Source organism: Portunus trituberculatus, chromosome 38 (genome assembly GCF_017591435.1).
Source record: "Portunus trituberculatus isolate SZX2019 chromosome 38, ASM1759143v1, whole genome shotgun sequence".
Taxonomy (NCBI): Eukaryota; Metazoa; Arthropoda; class Malacostraca; order Decapoda; family Portunidae; genus Portunus; species Portunus trituberculatus.
The window spans coordinates 19215879-19234902 of NC_059292.1; the positions used below are offsets into that span (position 1 = coordinate 19215879).

The window sequence follows — 19024 nt, forward strand, 5'->3', positions numbered from 1 at the left end:
CTTGGTAACAGACATGGCACATGGTAGGTGGGGCAGATGTAGGGAGTCACCACTAGCCACCAATATAATGAGCTGAACGTCCACCAATGCCAGCAGTATTACTGTATTTGATGGCTGATAAAAAGCATGGGCTGATAAGATGCACCCACTATTAGCAGACATTGAAAAGAAAAAAAAGATAAATGAGCAGATTTAAGCTATGAATATGAAGTGAAAGATTTCACCTGACATTTGAAGACTCACATGTATTTAGATCATTATTAGATCCCACTATTTTGCATTTAAAAACTTTGATATATGCTGTTGTGACTTGTGAGATGTAAATATATACCTGGCATATGGCACTGGCATTGACTGTGAGAGAGTCACAGACTACAGGGTTAATAATCATAATTTTTTTCATATCACCATTTTTTTACATATATGCAAGGTAAGAATGTTAAAAGATAGCTGCAATTTTAATTATATGAAAGTATGTCTTACCTCAAGGAGTAATAGCATCACACTAAAGAACGCAGTGGAACTTGCCTGTGTCAAGATTAAGATTACCGACACTGACCACATATGTTTTGGTTCATGTAATTCGTGGTGTGTAATCACATGGCAAATTCAACCTGAATGGTGTCATTCTTTGTGAATTACCAGTAAATGTGACCTATTATATATTGGTACCTTTAAAGAAAGAATTGTTTTGTGGTGTAGTACCTATCACCACTTTGTTATCATCGGCCCGGTAGCTCAGTGGTTAGAGCGCTGGTTTCACAAGCCAGATGACCGGGGTTCGATTCCCCGGCCGGGTGGAGATATTTGGGTGTGTCTCCTTTCACGTGTAGCCCCTGTTCACCTAGCAGTGAGTAGGTACGGGATGTAAATCGAGGAGTTGTGACCTTGTTGTCCCGGTGTGTGGTGTGTGCCTGGTCTCAGGCCTATCCAAAGATCGGAAACAATGAGCTCTGAGCTCGTTCCGTAGGGTAACGTCTGGCTGTCTCGACTTTTTTTAGAGAAAAGATGCATCTTATGAGCCATCAAATATGGTTGTGCCAGAGACTGCAGCAGATCAAACAGTGTGAAGATGTCTGGGTTTAATTTTAAAGACTCAGTTGCCACCAACCACTGTTTCAATACTGAACCTTAGCCTCATAGGATGCATTTCCTGAGACTTTTTTTTAGAGAAAAAGATGCATCTTATGAGCCATCAAATATGGTTGTGCTGGGCAACAGGCCAACATGCAACAGTCCAAAAGATCCAATGGCAAAGTGCAAAGACTGTGTTGGCAACACTGATGTATGTCAGCAGCTAAACACAAGACAAGTGCTGAGAAGAAGAGTGTGTGGTGGTGCAAATGATTACCTGCCAGCAACTCAGAGTGTGGATGCCTCCTGAGACGGCACAGCCATAACTGAAGGAACACCTGTGTGTGATGCCAAAACTGAGGGGCACGGGAAATACAGAGAGGGCACGAGCAGAAAGCATATACATTATGATATATAAACATACAATGATAATAATAATAATATTAATGATGGTATGTGAGTGGCCACCACTAAAACTTGATATTTAAGGAGATGCTATTAGAATAATGCAGTTTATTCAATTTAAAGCAGGTTAATTAAACTTTATGACGTCATGGGCACCCACGCTGATTCTGGTGGGAACTGCACTGGGCCAGTATCAAAGAAATTTAACAATGAACAGAGCTGGCTGCAAAATGGTACCCAAGAACATGTAGGGAGACATTGTTGCCATGATAACGAGGTTGCTAGCAGGTTGCTGGTAAAGTCACCTCCCGAGGAGGTGATACTGTCTCATATAATTATATACATTTAAGTTCACAAAACAATTTTTTTATTAGGTTTTTACAAGCCTTACCACCAAGAAAGGATTGTTTTGTGATGCACAAAGTGAAATCTTGCATGGAACATGGAAAACAAAGCAGTAAATGAGGAGGCATTTGTCTGTTGCCAATCAACAGTGGGCACTTCTTCTTCTTCTTCTTCTTCTTACCTTCTTTACCTTGTGTGTTGCTTTCACCACAATACAGTCAACTGGAGTAACATGAGGGTTGCATTCCAGAACACATTGCGTTATTCAAAATCACGTTATTCAAACATAATTTTCCTATAGAAAACAGTGGTAATAGTGGGGGTTGCATTCCTGGTCACTGGGAAAGTTTGCCTATTTTGAGGACTTTTTTACTCAAACCTTAAAAGCTATTTATATATCGAGGTCACAGAAACAATAAAAATACATGTTCTCATTTTATTAGCTCTGATGGTATGTTATGTGCTCTCCCCCAGTCCTATTGCATGAACAATCACTGAGGTCTTTTCTTCCCTAGCATAGTGATCTAACATTTCCAGCTTCTTTTCAATGGTCAAAGTCTTCCTTGATTTCATTTCTTGGAATCACTTTCCTGTAAGAGGTTGAAGGACGCTTGGATGCCATGATATAGGGCACTGCGTGAAAATGCAGAGAAACTATCTACTTACATTGTGGGTTAACTCCAGACTGATGAGTGAGGACTGTGTGAAGGAACAGAGTGTCTCTAAACTACCATTTAGTGCAACAGAGTCAAGACAATCTTCATGGCATGATTGTATATGAATACAAAGATATGATACCCATTATAGCAGGCAACAGAGGGGCAAAAACACAAATATTGTGGTGAAAGCAACACATGGAGGTCACAAGAGAAAAAGAAGCAGCAGCCACTGCCGATCAGTGGTGGACCAATGCCTCCTCATCTCCTGCTTTGTTTTCATGTTCCATACAAGATTTCACTTTTTTGCATAACAAAACAATCCTTTCTTGGTTGTAAAGTTTGAAAAAAGCTAATAGAATGTTGTTTTGTGAATATAAATGTACCGTATTTGATGGCTCATAAGATGCATCTTTTATCTGCAAAAAGTCTCAGGAAATCAGCCTGCGTCCTATGAAGTCAACATTCAGAACTGAGGCAGTGATTGGTGGTAATCTATGGCAACAGAGGCTCCCAAATCAAACCCCAGGCATCTTCGCACATGTAAACAAAGTGATAATTGGTAGTACAGGGGATCCTCACAATTTGCCGGGGTTAGGGTGGTTTTTCATCGGTTGAATCAGCGTTTATTCGAATCATGAAGCAATTTTTCCCATAGGATACTTAAAAATTATGGGGGATAAGGACCAACCTCCAGCCTAGACCCCCCAAATCATCACTAACACCTCTAAAAATCACTAACAGACTAAATCAGTACTATTATATTATTAAAGCCTTCATTTATATCTAACATTTTCTATTAAACACATTAGGGTGCTGTACAGTACATTTTTGGAAATAAAAACACTTGCAGTGGTCTCGCAGTACTTGTCCCTGTTCTTCCAAATTGTTGATACTGTTGATCTAGGGACACCCATTTGCACTGCAACGACACTGTGAGCTATACCTGCCTCACACTTTCGTATAAGCTCAAGCTTATCTTTGAAAAGCAGGAAATTGTGCTTCTTAGGGCTGGGGCTGGAGGTGGCTTTCCGTCGTTGTGAGTCAGACGAAACGCACTGTTTCCCTATAGCGTCAATTTTTAGTCAAATTAAGATCTATGGTCTCTAATTAACACATTTATAATAAAATAAATTTTCTTCTTAATTGGAATGATGCTATAATCTCAAATGAATAGAATCTTGATAAGTAGATGTAAATATCTTTGTATATATATATCTATATATATATCTATTTATATTTATATATATATATATATATATATATATATATATATATATATATATATATATATATATATATATATACAGGCAACCCCGTTTAACGAAGGGTTACGTTTCTAAAAACACTTCATTAAGCGAAACTTCGTTAACCGATTATAACAAGTTTAACCCCTAATTTGAACTTACATTGAGAGTAAGCAAAGCGAGAGTGCATCATAGTACAGTAAAAGGTTTAATGAAAGTAAAAATTATGAAGTTAAACATTTAGGTAGTTTAATTTAAGTCATTATAATGTACACTAATGTATGTATGTATGTAACTTTATAATGTTGATGATCTTAACTTTATGAAGGGAGGAAGAATGAAACGGGAAAGACACTAACCGGCAACCTGTGGAATGTAAACAAAGTGCGCATCATTGCACTATATACAAAACTTATGTACCACATTTCCACAAGGCTTTCCATTTTATCCATTATAGAGTCACGAGTTCAGGTGGTTCTTTTAGCTTGCAAGAAAGATACGGTCTCACCAGCCTTCTTAATAGAGTCTGCTGACTTGAAAATAGAGACAGTATAATATGGAGTATAGATGGTGGCCAGCACTGCTATAGTTTTCTGGCCTCTCGTGTCTGTGAATAATATCTAGCTTCACTTGGAGAGTAAGAGATTTCCTGGTCTTCTTACAAACACTACGCCAATTGCAGGGCGTTTTGGTGGTAAGTTGAGCTAGGAAAGACAAGCTGCTGCTGACGCTGTTATGTTTTTGACTGGGGAGTGAGTGTTGCGCGTGTTGTCCACGAGAGGCTTGATCTTGATCTTGATCTTTATTCTCTAGGTGTCCCAGGATTTTTCCTGAGGCAGGCCTTAGTACCAGCAGCTCCTGGTGTATTCAAAAGCCGGTCAGCTTGCGTGATATGGTGGGGCTTTCAAATTTGGAAAAAGATTACCTGGATAAAATTTGTTAAAGCAAGTTTGGTGTTCGTTAGACAAGCAGATGGTAGTAAAATGAAACCTTCATTGTAGCGAAATTTCTTTGTGTGAACCTTCGTTAAACGGGGGTTGTCTGTATATATATATATATATATATATATATATATATATATATATATATATATATATATATATATATATATATATATATATATATATATATATATATATATATATATATATATATATATATATATATATATATATATATATATATATATATATATATATATATATATATATATATATATATATATACAGTAAAACCTCACTTGACGAACGTCTCTAAGGACGAACAATTCGGGAGACGACCAAAATATTTGTCAATATATCGACCCAGGGGACATACGATACTTCGGGGGACAAACGCGGGCGAGCCGTTTGTGTGATAGCCAACTCGGCTATCACACAACAACAAAATAAAACATAAGCACAAAAGAAAATAGAAACAAGAACATACGAAAAACATTACATAACATAATCTCCATGCCACCACGATTTTCTCCTGTTTTTCATGGGCATAGCGGCACTGACTTGTGACGCTACACAGCTGTTGTGTAGCTCTGGCATGCTGCGCACATCCAAAGTCCTCTCTCATGACTGTCTTCTCGGATCTTGTCTGTCTTCCTCCCAATCCTCCTCTCTTTCATTCCATCGTGCCATCAACGTCCAGTCTCTCAAGTAAATAACCTTTTCTTTTTTATTCATTTTCTGATAATTTTGATAGCATTTAGGTAAGTAAAACAATTTAGGCTTTCTATAATTATTTCGTTCATGTCATGCATACATTAAAGGTCTATTTTGAATGGGTTTTATGGACAAAAGTATGATTTTTTGTCTGGAACGGATTAATGGTATTTCAATACATTCTTATGGGAAAAATGGATTCAGGGGACGAACAAATTGGGTGACGAACAGGATTTAGGAACGAATTATGGTCGTGAGCTGAGGTTTTACTGTATATATATATACAGTATATATATATATATATATATATATATATATATATATATATATATATATATATATATATATATTATTTTTTTTTTTTTTTTTTTTTTTTCCCTAGGCTAACAGTGAAAAGTAGTTCAATTGTTTGTTTACATTTCTCTGGGACTGCAAGGTTCCAAGGCAGGACTTCTAAGGAACAACTGGCCAAGATGAGCAGCTCTGTTGTTTATGAGTGGACAAAGCTGTCTGAAGAGTTTCTGACACTTATTTAATTTGGAGATAGGAGAACCTATGGCCCCCTCTCCCCCTGTACTTACGTCTAGGCCAGTCTCCAACTTCTTTTGTAGTAATCTCTGCGAGCTGCTCAGATGCGTGTGTCCAGCTTCATGGCTGTTCTTCATGTGTGAGTGTGTGTGCGTGTGTATTTACCTAGTTGTAGTTTTCCAGGGCCTGGGTTTTACGCTCATGTGGCCCCGTCTCCATATCTACACTTATCCAACTTTACTTTAAAACTATGCACACTCGTTGCTGACACCACTTCTTCACTCAAACTGTTCCACGTCTCAACACATCTTTGTGGGAAACTACAGCAATACTCCGCTTAACGAACAGGATAGGGATGTCAAAGCTATTCGTAGAGCGAAAATTCGTTAAGTGGACGTAATTTTCCCATAGCAAATAATGGAAATAGGGGGATGCGTTCTGGGCTGGTCCCCAACATACCACATATGTTAAAAAAAAATCATTAATATTTCTATTAGCTTTTTACAAACCTTGCCCCCAAGAAAATATTGTTTTGTAATGCATAAAGTGAAATCTTACATGGAATACCAGAAAATAAAGCAGAGATGAGATCGGTCACAGATGATGCGGAGACTCACGGTGACTCAGCCGCTTCTTCTTCTTGTGACCCTTATAGCTTGGTGTGCTGTCTTTCATCACAAAATTTATGTTTCCACTCCTCTATTGCCTGCTATAATGGATATCATATCATAGTATTCATATACGCTCATGCCATGAGGATAACCTGGACTCCGTGGCAGTGAGTGATAGTGAATTACTAATGAAATACCGCAGTATTTCATTAATAATACTAAGATATGATATCCATTATAGCAGGCAATAGAGGAGTGGAAACATAAATTTCGTGGTGAAAAACAACATGCCAAGCTAAAAGAGTCACAAGAAGAAGAAGAAGCGGCCGAGTCACCATGAGTCTCAGTATCGTCTGTGACCAATCTCATCTCTGCTTTATTTTTTGGTATTCCACGTAAGATTTCAGTTTATGCATTACAAAACAATCCTTTCTTGGGGGCAAGGTTTGTAAAAAGCTAATAGAAATGTTGTTTTATGAATGTAAATGCATATATAAGACAGTAACACCACCTCCAGAGGTGGTGTTCCCAGCAACCTCAGAGCAACCTCATCACCATCCCTCCAAGCGTTCATGGATGTCATTCCGTGGCAGGAGGTTGCTCTGATGTTGTTAAAGAATCTTGGATCCAGCTCCAGTAGTGCTAGAGACAGAGGTGGGGAGCCAGCCAATCACAGCGAAGCTGCCGCGTTTGGTCCCTCACCCGGCAAATTCAAACCCAGAAAATTCACTAAAACGGATGTGGTTGTACGTCATGCGGACTTTTTGGTCTAGCTTTATATAGTACATTAAACTGTAAATTTGTTAGATGAACGTTCGTTAAGCAGAGTATTACTGTATATTTTTTAACATCTCTCAGACATCTTCCCTTCCTCAGTTTTTTACTATGCGATCTTGTGCTTCGAATGTCATATTCCTCTCTCTGGATCAGTTTCTCATTATCCACTTGATCCATTCCATTCATCAATTCATAAACTTGTATCAGATCCCCTCTCTCATTTTTTGTTCCAGGGTTGGCAGATCCATAGCCTTTAGTCTTTCCTCATATGTCATCCCTTCAAATTCTGGAACCATTCTTGTAGCCATTTTTTGTAGTCTCTCCAACTTTCTTATGTGTTTCTTTTTATGAGGGGTCCACACTATTCCTGCATATTCAATCTGGATCTTATTATAGTACTTATCAGTTTCTTCATCATGTGTGTATTTACCTATTTGTGTATTACAGGGCCCGAGCTAAGCTCTCTGTGTTCTGTCTCCTTGTCCATTCCTGTCATATCTCTCTTTCATCTGATTGACACACACGGCGTCAACGACATCACTGCTCAGTTTATTCCACTTATCAATGCTACGATGCGGGAAACTGTATTTTCTCACGTCATTTAGACAGATGTCCTTTATTAGCTTTTTTTCATGTCCTCGGAGATAATTACTTGTGGTCACCTTTATCAACTCTCTATCCAGTATGTCAATCTTGTTCACCAATTTATACATAGTTATCATGTCTCCTCTTGTCCTTCTCTCTTCTAATGTGGTCAGCCCCAGCTTCCTCAGTCTTTCCTCATAGTCTAACTCCCTGAGTCCTGGTACCATCCTTGTTGCCAGCCTTTGTACCCTTTCTACCTTCTTCACATTTTTCTTCATATGCAGTGACCAAACACATGCTGCATATTCTAGCTGGGGTCTTATTAAGGTGCATAATATCTTCATCATTCCTTCATCTAGGTAGTGGAATGCAAGGCCAATATTTTGAAGCATGTTGTATGTTTTCAAAAAAATCTTGTTAATGTGTTTCTCCGGTGACAAAGTGTTTTGCACGGTTACTCCTAAGTCTTTCTCCTCATTGGTCTCTTTAATTTTCTCATCACCCAGCCTGTAACCCCTGTTTGGTCTGTATCTACTTCTTCCCATTTTCATAACATGGGTCTTGTCTATATTAAATTCCATCTGCCACTCTTTACTCCACTCATATATTTTATCAAGATCTTCCTGTAACTTGTTACAATCTTCCACATTCTTTACTCTCCTCTTAATTTTAGTATCGTCCGCAAACATGTTCATGTAACTGTCAATTCCTACTGGCATATCATTAACATAAATAAAAAACATGATGGGACCCAGCACTGACCCTTGTGGAACTCCACTGGTTACCTTCTTCCACTTGGACTTCTTTCCTCTCACCACTGTTCTCATTTCTCTTCCCATTAAGTAATTTTCCATCCATTTTGCTAGTTTATCATTTACTCCTCCAGTCATCTTTAGTTTCCACATCAGTCTATTGTGTGGTACTTTATCAAAGGCCTTTCTCAAGTCCAGGTAGATAGCATCCACCCATCCCTCTCTATGTTGCAGTATGTCAGTCACTCTTGAATAAAAACATAATAAATTGGATATGCACGATCTTCCTTTTCTGAAACCAAACTGCCTTTCACTCAGAATGTTTTCACTTTCTAGATACTCACTCCACTTAGCTTTAATTACTTCTTCACATACCTTGCACAATATACTAGTCAACGATACTGGTCTATAATTTAGCGGTTCCATTCTACTACCATTCTTATATATAGGCACAATGTCAGCTCTTTTCCACTCTTTCGGGACTAATCCTGTTCGTATGGAGGTTTCCACAATATCAAATATGGGGTTCAACAATTGATCCTTACATTCTTTTAGCAACCTCCCAGATATGCCATCAGGCCCCATTGATTTATTAATATCCAGATTGCTTATAATTTTCCTTACATCTTCCTTAGTAACCATGATGTCCTGCATTTGCTTTATTTCCATAGGCCTTCCTCCCATAAAATGCTCCTCCTTTGTAAACACTTTGCAAAAGTTGTCGTTCAAAATTTCAGCTATCTCTCCAGCATCTTCATATACTTCTTCCCGTTTTTACCTTTTCTATTGCCTCCCTTTTATTTAGTTTTCCATTTATGAATTTGTAAAACATTTTTGGGTCACTATCACAGTTTTCCACCACCCTCTGTTCATATTCCTTCTGTGCTGTTCTCCTTACTTCAACATATCTATTCCTTGCTGTTTTGTAGCCTTCCCTTGATAATACATCACTGTTTTCTTAAGTTTCTTCCATGCCTTTTCTTTGTTCTTTTTGCTTCTTCACAATTTCTATTAAACCACTGTTTATTATTTAAAGTCCCTTTCTGTAATATGGCACAAACTTTTCACAGCAGAGTTATACAAATCCATAAATTTATCGTATTTCAATTGCATATCTCTTTCCTGGTATACCACGGACCAGTCAATTTCATTAAAGAACTCCCTTATATGGTTATAATTTGCCCTAGTATAATTTAATTTTTCCTCCCTGCGTTCAACAATCTTATTCGTGCTTAATTCTGTATCCAGCTCAAAGCTTAGGACATCATGATCGCTTTTCCCCAAGGGACTTTCATGTTCAATTTCCTCTTTTAGAGATCCCCTGGTAAATACCAAATCCAACCTTGCTGCAACATCACGTCCCCTGCACCTTGTTGGTGATCTCACCCACTGTGCCATCAAGTTATTTGTTGCTACCTTTAACAATTCTTCTGCTCACTCACCACCTTTCACCACTTTGTAGTCTTCCCACACTATTTCTTTGCAATTAAAGTCTCCAACTATCATCACTCTATCCTTTCTGTTGAGTTCTTGCTTCATTCTGTCTAGAGTATTTCTCATCACCATTTGGTACTGTTCATATTCCCAAGCACTGGTTCTGGGTGGTATGTATACTGTTATAATATTAATGTCCCTCTTGCCATCTGTTATAAGCATACTTATCACTTCCTCATTTCTCTTACTATAGTTCACCTCCTTCACTATCAGATCATCCTTAGTAAGAACCATTATACCACCACCTCCTTTATTTTTTCTATCATTTCTCCATACTTTGTAGTGTTTTACAACAAACCTTAGGCCTTAGCTTTGTTTCCACTACACACATTATGTCCGGTTCGTTATTTCTTAGGTGTGTTTGTGTGTGTATGTACTTGTGTGTGTGTATATATTTGCCATGTATATAGTATCTCTTTATGTAATACATTTTATAGATCTTATCACCTGTTAGCATTAACAGGCATGAAAAAAGTGAAATAAAAAATCCCTCAGGTAACTTCAATTTTTGGATAACTTAGATTGGCTTATCCTCTAATTACTCAGACTTTTGCTGGGGTTTCTGTGTATTCATAAATAGAACAAGAATAAATTTGGAAACACCAGATATCATTCTATAGCCATTCTCTATTATGCAACTTTCTTATGTTGTTATAAAATTAAGTAATTTATCTCTTATTGCCAGATTTGAAGTCATGTGATAGAGAAAGCCATTCATGGTACCCACTATGACTTGTAGCAAGAAATTACCAACAAATTTTGTTTTCAATATCTTTCATTAAGAGAAACTTTAAAGTTTTTAATAAGTTAAGCTTGACATTTAAGCACTTTAAGGCTTTTCATATCTATTAATTTATTTTTTATTTTTTATTTTGTATATAACTAGAATATTTAAATTTGACTATCTCTACAACATTAAGTCACAGAGAAATATCTATAAGTTTCTAATATTTCACACTATGCCATAAAAATGCACTTTACATTTACATAAAATAATTCATGTTTGTAACGTTGCAAAGATTTAATATAATTGAAAGTAGTCCATGTAAATAACATTTCTTTGATAGAGTAGTAATTTCTTTTGGCTTTAGTTTTTTGCATGTGAAAATTTACAAAAAAATATTAAAAAATGCACACCACATCCTTCACTTTGTATTTTATAAAATTTCCCCACCAAGGGGACTTGGTATTTTGATAGATAATTTTTATCACTTACTATCCAATATTTTTTTTATATCTACAGGTATTTTATGAAGATGAAGGAACTGCTACTGGACACTTTGCTCGAAAGCAAGAATTAAGGGAACTCAAGATTCTTCAAAAAATTGAACAGAAGCAGTTCCAGAAATTAGGTGTTGAAGCAAACTTAGCCAAAGCTGAACAGGACAAGGAATTTGAAATGGAAAAACAGCAGCTCCTACGAACTTATGATGCAGATATTGAAGCTTTAAATCGACAGCAAAAGCAACAAGTAAGAATGTTTTTCATAATGTGTATGCCTTATTGAGCATATTATGTGTACTACTATTTTTTTCCAAAAAGCTCCCAGAAAGGTATCTTGGAACATAAATGCAGCCAGGTTTTGGTAGGCTTTGATTTACACAAGCAGTTTTAGTGCTGCAGTAGGCCTGTTGATAATGTAAATGAGATCCAAACACCTTCATACAAAGAATTTACAATGTTTCTCTAGAAAAATAAGGAATCAAATATTATGAACTACAAATTATACTTATATAATTATGATAATGAATTACAAATATGTTTATTCATTCCATAGTAAGTAAGTTTGTGTCTATAACAGTTTTGCACTATTGGAAGTTCTATTGTTGATACAGTAGTGTGTTTCTTAAAATATGAATGTATTGTTATTAGGGATCGACCAATTATCGGCCAGGCCGATTATCGGCGCTGGTATTAAGCATTTTGATTCATATCGGCATCGGCCTTTTTTTTTTTTTTTTTTATTCGACAGCCGATAAGAAATAAATTTAAAACTTGGTTATTTTGGCTTTGATGCAGCCGCACCTCTCTGTCTGCTGTCACTACTCTGTCTCCAGCATTGTCCCACCCACAGCACCAACTGATTGGTTACAAGCAGAGCCATGGTAATAACCAGTCAGCAGTGAAAGCTGTGCATGCACAGTGCTTACACACACGGTGGAGATACGCACACGGTGGAGAACAAGGAACATACAAGTTGTGGTGTGGGTTAATATCATGGGTGGATCTAGAGGGTGGTTACTTGGGCTCAAGCCCTGAATGTTTTTCCAAGAGCCCCAGATCTGATCTGGGATCTGAGGAAAAGAGTAGTCTGAGTGTAATGTGCACTGCACATTGCACTGAATTCTGAAGTCTTCTCCGTGTCATTTGTCCACTTTGAATTGTGGTAAGTTGAGGTAAAAAAAATTGTAGTTTTGGTGTGTGTGGCAGCAAAAAAAAAAAAAAAGATAAAAGATCAGTGTCTGTACCCTTAGGGCTAAGCCCCGGATCCCCTAAAATCCTAGATCCACCCCCTAGTTAAAGTTTGGAGGACAGTGGCGGTCCTGCCAACTAATGGTAGCGAGCAATTTCATAGAAATGTCTTCAGGAGTAACATGAAGATTTCTCCCATTCTTCTCCCCCCCCACCTCCTATTCTCTCCCTCTATTCTCTCATGTTAATAAACTTATAAGGCAAATGAAAATTTTTTATATTATAGAGGCACCATCCGAGTTACGACCTAGATCGGTTATGACCAACTAGTCGTAAGTTGAAACGGTCGTAAATCGGATATACGTATGCACTCAAAATATATGTATGTTTATTTTAAGATCTATCTTTCTCATCCATTTTAAGTGAGATACTGTATAGGTACAATAACATTTATCTTTGTATACAGCATTGTTTTCAGTTGCTTAGTTGATAATATATTAATGTGGTAGGTTAAAGAAAGAAAAGACTTTTACGCCATTGGGTGGTTTAGAAATAAAGTCTAAATTTTAATACAGTAATCGCACGCATATCCGGATTATAGCAGCCAAGGCCCTGGCGGATACACAAAATATCTGTATACGCAGAATTTCCTCTCTCAACCTCTTATAAATTGAGAAAAAAAACATGTACATAACCCAAATGGGTAAGAAAACAATGAATGAAAGCACATTAAATGATTGTGTATACAATAATGACTTCCTGGAGAATGATAGAATGATAACATATTAGATACCTGCTTCTCTAGAAAATGTGAGAGTTGGGAAGGTGCCATCAGCAGCGTCATGGCAATCTGCTGTTTCACTGCTGAACTGGACACTACCTGAGTCATTATTAGTGTGTTGAAATGAGATAATGATAATGAAGTATTTATTGTTTGTCTGGTGCAGCTTTCTACCTTTGTCTCAACATAATTTTTTGTAACAGTGTTATTGTGAGAGCTATGTCATGTAAAGTTGTAATGATGAAGGCAGTAAGAAAAAAAAAAGTGTTTGAAAAGATCATAACAGTCTTATGATATAGAGATGGTGGAGAAGCCTGGCAGTGAGGCATGGGGTGAGGCAGGGTCTTGGAGGGGAAGATAACAGATATGAGGGGAGACAGGAAGCCATAATTGAAAGTCCAGGGGTCTCAGGGTCTCACAATGAAACTTTTGTTTGTTTGTTTCTAGTTGTTTTCTCTTCTTGATGTTTCTCATTCTAATTCTCGTCAACTCATACCTGTCAGGCAAAAATTAGAGAGCTAAATGACACCTCCCTACTCTACTCCTGGCCAAGTACTGTGTAGGGCATGAGTCAGGCTATGACACAATCACACAAGACATTTAAAAATGGCTTCCTGACGGAAAGGTTATTTAGTTATCAAAAAATAAACTCATAAACGACAGAGCAGCTCATCTTGGCCATTTGATACTTGGAAGTTCTGCCTTGGAGCGTCTCACAGAGAAATGTAAACAAACACTCTTAGAGAATGTCTCAGTGGTATCGAAAAAGCTCTGGAAACCCTGAAGGAATGTGACCCAAATTCTGCCAGGAGTAGCAAAGTGGCTCATAACAGAGAAAAGTGTCAAGATTAATCAAGAAATCTATGATGAAAAAACAAGAAAAACCAAACAGTCCTCCATCTACAACGACATCTTATCCTCGTCTGCCCACTCAGCGGAAGATGAGTAAGGGCTGAAATCCCTACTGTCCCTTAGCCTCTTGAAGGACATCATCTGATAGAATACATGGCGAGTGAAAGGTAAATAAAAACATTTTCTGTTTATTTCTTTTGCGTGGTACTTTACTTTTTTTTTTAATGACTATTTTCATGTATTTTAATTTCTGTATGGGTGACTTTTGACGTGCTGGAACGCATTCCCTACTATTACATGTTATAATGGGTTTTGTATACGGTAATTTCAATTTATGGCAAGGTTTTCAGGGACGCATATGTACATAACGAGGACTTACTGTATGTATACATATATATATATATATATATATATATATATATATATATATATATATATATATATATATATATATATATATATATATATATATATACACACACACACACACTCGGCTTATTGAAGGTTCACACGAAATTCGCTACAACGAAGGTTTCATTTACTACCATCTGCTTGTTTAACAACACCAAACTCGCTTTTAAGTGTTATCCAGGTAATTTTTTCCAAGTTTGAAAGCCCCGCCGTATCACACAAGCCGACAGTCTTTTGAATACACCAGCACCTCTCGTGGACAACTAGCGCACCACTCACTCCCCTGTTCAAAACAACAGCATCAGCAATAGCTCGTCTTCCCTCGCCCAACTTACCACCAAAACGCCCTGCAATGTCGCCTAGCGTTGCTAAGAAGACCAGGAAGTCTCTTACTCTCTAAGTGAAGCTGGATATTATTCACAGACACACGAGAGGCGAGAAAACTAATAGTACTGCTCGCCACCATCTTGACTCCATCTACTGTCTCTACTATTTTCAAGTCAGCAGACTCTTTTAAGAAGGCTGGTGAGACCGTATCGTCCTTGCAAGCTAAAAGAACCACCCGAACTCGTGACTCTACAATGGATAAAATGGAAAGCCTTGTGGAAATGTGGTACATAAGTTTTGTATGTGATACAATGATGCACCCTTTGTTTACATTCCACAGGTTGCCAATTAGTGTCTTTCATGTTTCACTCTCCCTCCCTTCATATATTTAAGATCATCAGCATTATAAAGTTAGTACATACATACATTAGTGTACGTTATAATGACTTGAATCAAACTGCCTAAATGTTTAACTTCATGATTTTTTATTTCATTAAATATTTCACTGTACTATGATGCACTCTCGCTTTGTTTACTCTCAATGGAAGTTCAAGTCAGGGGTTAAACTTGTTATAATAGGTTTGCTTAACGAAGTTTCCCTTAACGAAGGTTGTTTTAGGAACATAACCCCTTCGTTAAGTGGGGGTTGCCTGTATATATATACATATATATATATATATATATATATATATATATATATATATATATATATATAGTAATACTCCGCTTAACGAACAGGATAGGGGGTGTCAAAGCTGTTTGTAGAGTGGAAATTCGTTAAGCGGACGTAATTTTCCCATAGGAAATAATGGAAATAGGGGGAATGCATTCTGGGCTGGTCACGAACATACCACATGGGTTTAAAAGAAAAAATATATGTATTTCTATTAGCTTTTTACAAACCTTGCCCCCAGGAAAGAATTGTTTTGTAATACATAAAGTGAAATCTTACATGAAATACCAAAAAATAAAGCAGAGATGATGAGATCGGCCACAGATGGCGGAGACTTCGGCGACTTGGCCGCTTCTTCTTCTTCTTCTTGTGACCTCTTTAGCTTGGCGTGTTGTCTTTCACCACGATATTAAATTTGTTTCCACTCCTCTATTGCCTGCTATAATGGATATCATATCAGTATTCATATATGCTTATGCCATGAGGATAACCTGGACTCCGTAGCAGTGATGATAGTGAATTACTAATGAAATACCGCGGTATTTCATTAGTAATTCACTATCACGGAGTCTCTGCCGTCTGTGGCCGATCTCATCATCTCTGCTTTATTTTTTGGTATTCCATGTAAGATTTCACTTTATGCATTACAAAACAATCCTTTCTTGGAGGCAAGGTTTGTAAAAAGCTAATAGAAATGTTTTGTGAACATATATGCATATATAAGACAGTAACACCACCTGCAGAGGTGGTGTTCCCAGCAACCTCAGAGCAACCTCGTCACCATCCCTCCAAGCGTTCATGGAAGCCATTTCGCGGCAGGAGGTTGTTCTGAGGTTGTTAAAGAATCTTGAATCCAGCTCCAGAACCGCTAGAGACAGGCAGGGAGCCAGACAATCACAGCGAAGCTGCTGCGTTCGGTCCCTCACCCGGCAAATTCAAATCCAGAAAATTCGCTAAAACAGATGTGGTTGTACATTATGCGGACTTTTTTGGTGTAACTTTATATAGTACGTTAAACTGGAAATTCGTTAGACGAACGTTCGTTAAGCGGAGTATTATTGTATATGTATACAGGCAACCCCCGTTTAACGAAGGGGTTACGTTCCTAAAAAAACACTTCGTTAAGCGAAACTTCGTTAAGCGAACCAATTATAACAAGTACAACCCCTGATTTGAACTTCCATTGAGAGTAAGCAAAGTGAGAGTGTATCATAGTACAGTAAAAGGTTTAATGAAAGTAAAAATTATGAAGTTAAACATTTAGGTAGTTTAATTTAAGTCATTATAATGTACACTAATGTATGTATGTACGTAACTTTGTAATGTTGATGATCTTAACTTTATGAAGGGAGGGAGAGTGAAACGGGAAATACACTAACCGGCAACCAGTGGAATGTAAACAAAGTGCGCATCATGGTACTGCATACAAAACTTATGTACCACATTTCCACAAGGCTTTCCATTTTATCCATTGTAGAGTCACAAGTTCTGGTGGTTCTTTTAGCTTGCAAGGAAGATGAGGTCTCACTATCCTTCTTAATAGAGTATCTTGACTTGAAAATAGTAGACAGTAGATGGAGTCAAGCCATGGTGGGAAGCAATGTTATTAGTTTTCTGGCCTCTCTCTTGTCTGTGAATAATACCCAGCTTCACTTCGAGAGTAAGACACTTCCTGGTCTTCTTAGGAACGTTAGGCCACATTGCAGGGTGTTTTGGTGGTAAGTTGAACTAAGGAAGATGAGCTGCTGGTGACGCTGTTATGTTTTGACTAGGCAGTGAGTGGTGCGTGTGATCTTGATCTTGATCTTGATGCTACAGGTGACACAGAATTTCTTCTGAGTCAGGCCTTTGTATCGGCAGAGCCTGTGTTGTCCACGAGAGGCTTGATCTTGATCTTTATTCTATAGGTGTCTCAGGATTTCTCCTGAGGCAGGCCTTAGTACCAGCAGCTCCTGATGTATTCAAAAGCCTGTCAGCTTGCATGATACAGTGGGGCTTTCAAATTTGGAAAAAAATTACCTGGATAAAACTTCGTTAAAGCGAGTTTGATGTTCGTTAAACGAGCAGATGGTATTAAAATGAAACCTTCGTTATAGCGAAATTTTGTTGTGTGAACCTTCGTTAAACGGGGGTTGCCTGTATATATATATATATATATATATATATATATATATATATATATATATATATATATATATATAAACAGTAATTACTTGCGTATCCAGATTATAGCAGCCAAGGCCCCGGCGGATAGACAGAATTTCTTCTCACAACCCCTTATAAATTGAGAAAAGACATGCACATAACCCAAATGGGTAAGAAAACAATGACTGAAAGCACATTAAATGTAAAATCTGGAACAAAATATGGTACATAAGCAGTACAAGGGGGTGGTTGGGATGTACACACAACAGTAAAGGCGGGGTCACACTACCACTTTTCCGTCAACTTTCTGCCAACTTTCGTCGCTGGTCATCGTCACACACAAGCTTGCTACCGCCTTTGTCATGTTTGTCAACTGTAAACAGACACAGCAGCCCCTTCACACCCAACAAGTTGTTGCTATTTTTGGCCTTTATTGCTCTCTATGAGAAACTCTTCAAACAGCTTTGTCCACTCATAAACAACAGAGCAGCTCATCCTGGCCAGTTGTTCCTTGGAAGTTCTGCCTTGGAACGTCGCAGTCACACAAATGTAAACAAACAACTGAACCACTTTTCACTGCTAGCCAGAACCAATATATTTTATATGTCTAATATATATATATATATATATATATATATATATATATATATATATATATATATATATATATATATATATATATATATATATATATATATATATATATATATATATATATATATATATATATATATATATATATATATATATATATATATATATATATATATATATATATATATATATATATATATATATATATATATATATATATATATATATATATATATATATATATATATATATATATATATATATATATATATATATATATATATATATATATATATTTACATATACATGTCATAATTCTATTAATTTGAGATTATAACATCATTCCAATTAACAAGAAATTAAATTTTATAATTAAAGTTCTGATTAGAAACCATAGATCTTAATTTGACTAAAATTGACACTAGAGGAAAATGGTGCATTTCGTCTGACTCAAGACGATGGAAAGAGTAGACGAAACAGTTAAAAATGACGGAAATCGTCTAAGACGATGGAAAAAGTGCTAGTGTGACGCCGCCTTTGGTGGTGGGACGTACGTACACTCCTGCCATGCTGGAATGACGAAGAACGCTATTAACTCACCGAAAAGCATCGTCATCATTACTCAAGTTGTTGGCGAGTGAGAGTGGCCGGGGCCGGATCCAAGAAGCAGGTTGTTGTCTATGTTGGTATGAATAACCTC

General features: G+C 37.1%; 1 protein-coding gene across 1 annotated transcript in view; it reads left to right on the forward strand.

Annotated features, from left to right (window-relative positions):
• Nucleotides 1-19024, forward strand: part of LOC123514889 — a 564015-nt gene that overhangs the window by 331650 nt on the left and 213341 nt on the right. Inside the window, exon 36 of the mRNA XM_045273148.1 lies at nucleotides 11373-11600. Coding sequence (XP_045129083.1) covers nucleotides 11373-11600 — 228 coding nt within the window. The remainder of the gene's footprint in view (nucleotides 1-11372; nucleotides 11601-19024) is intronic.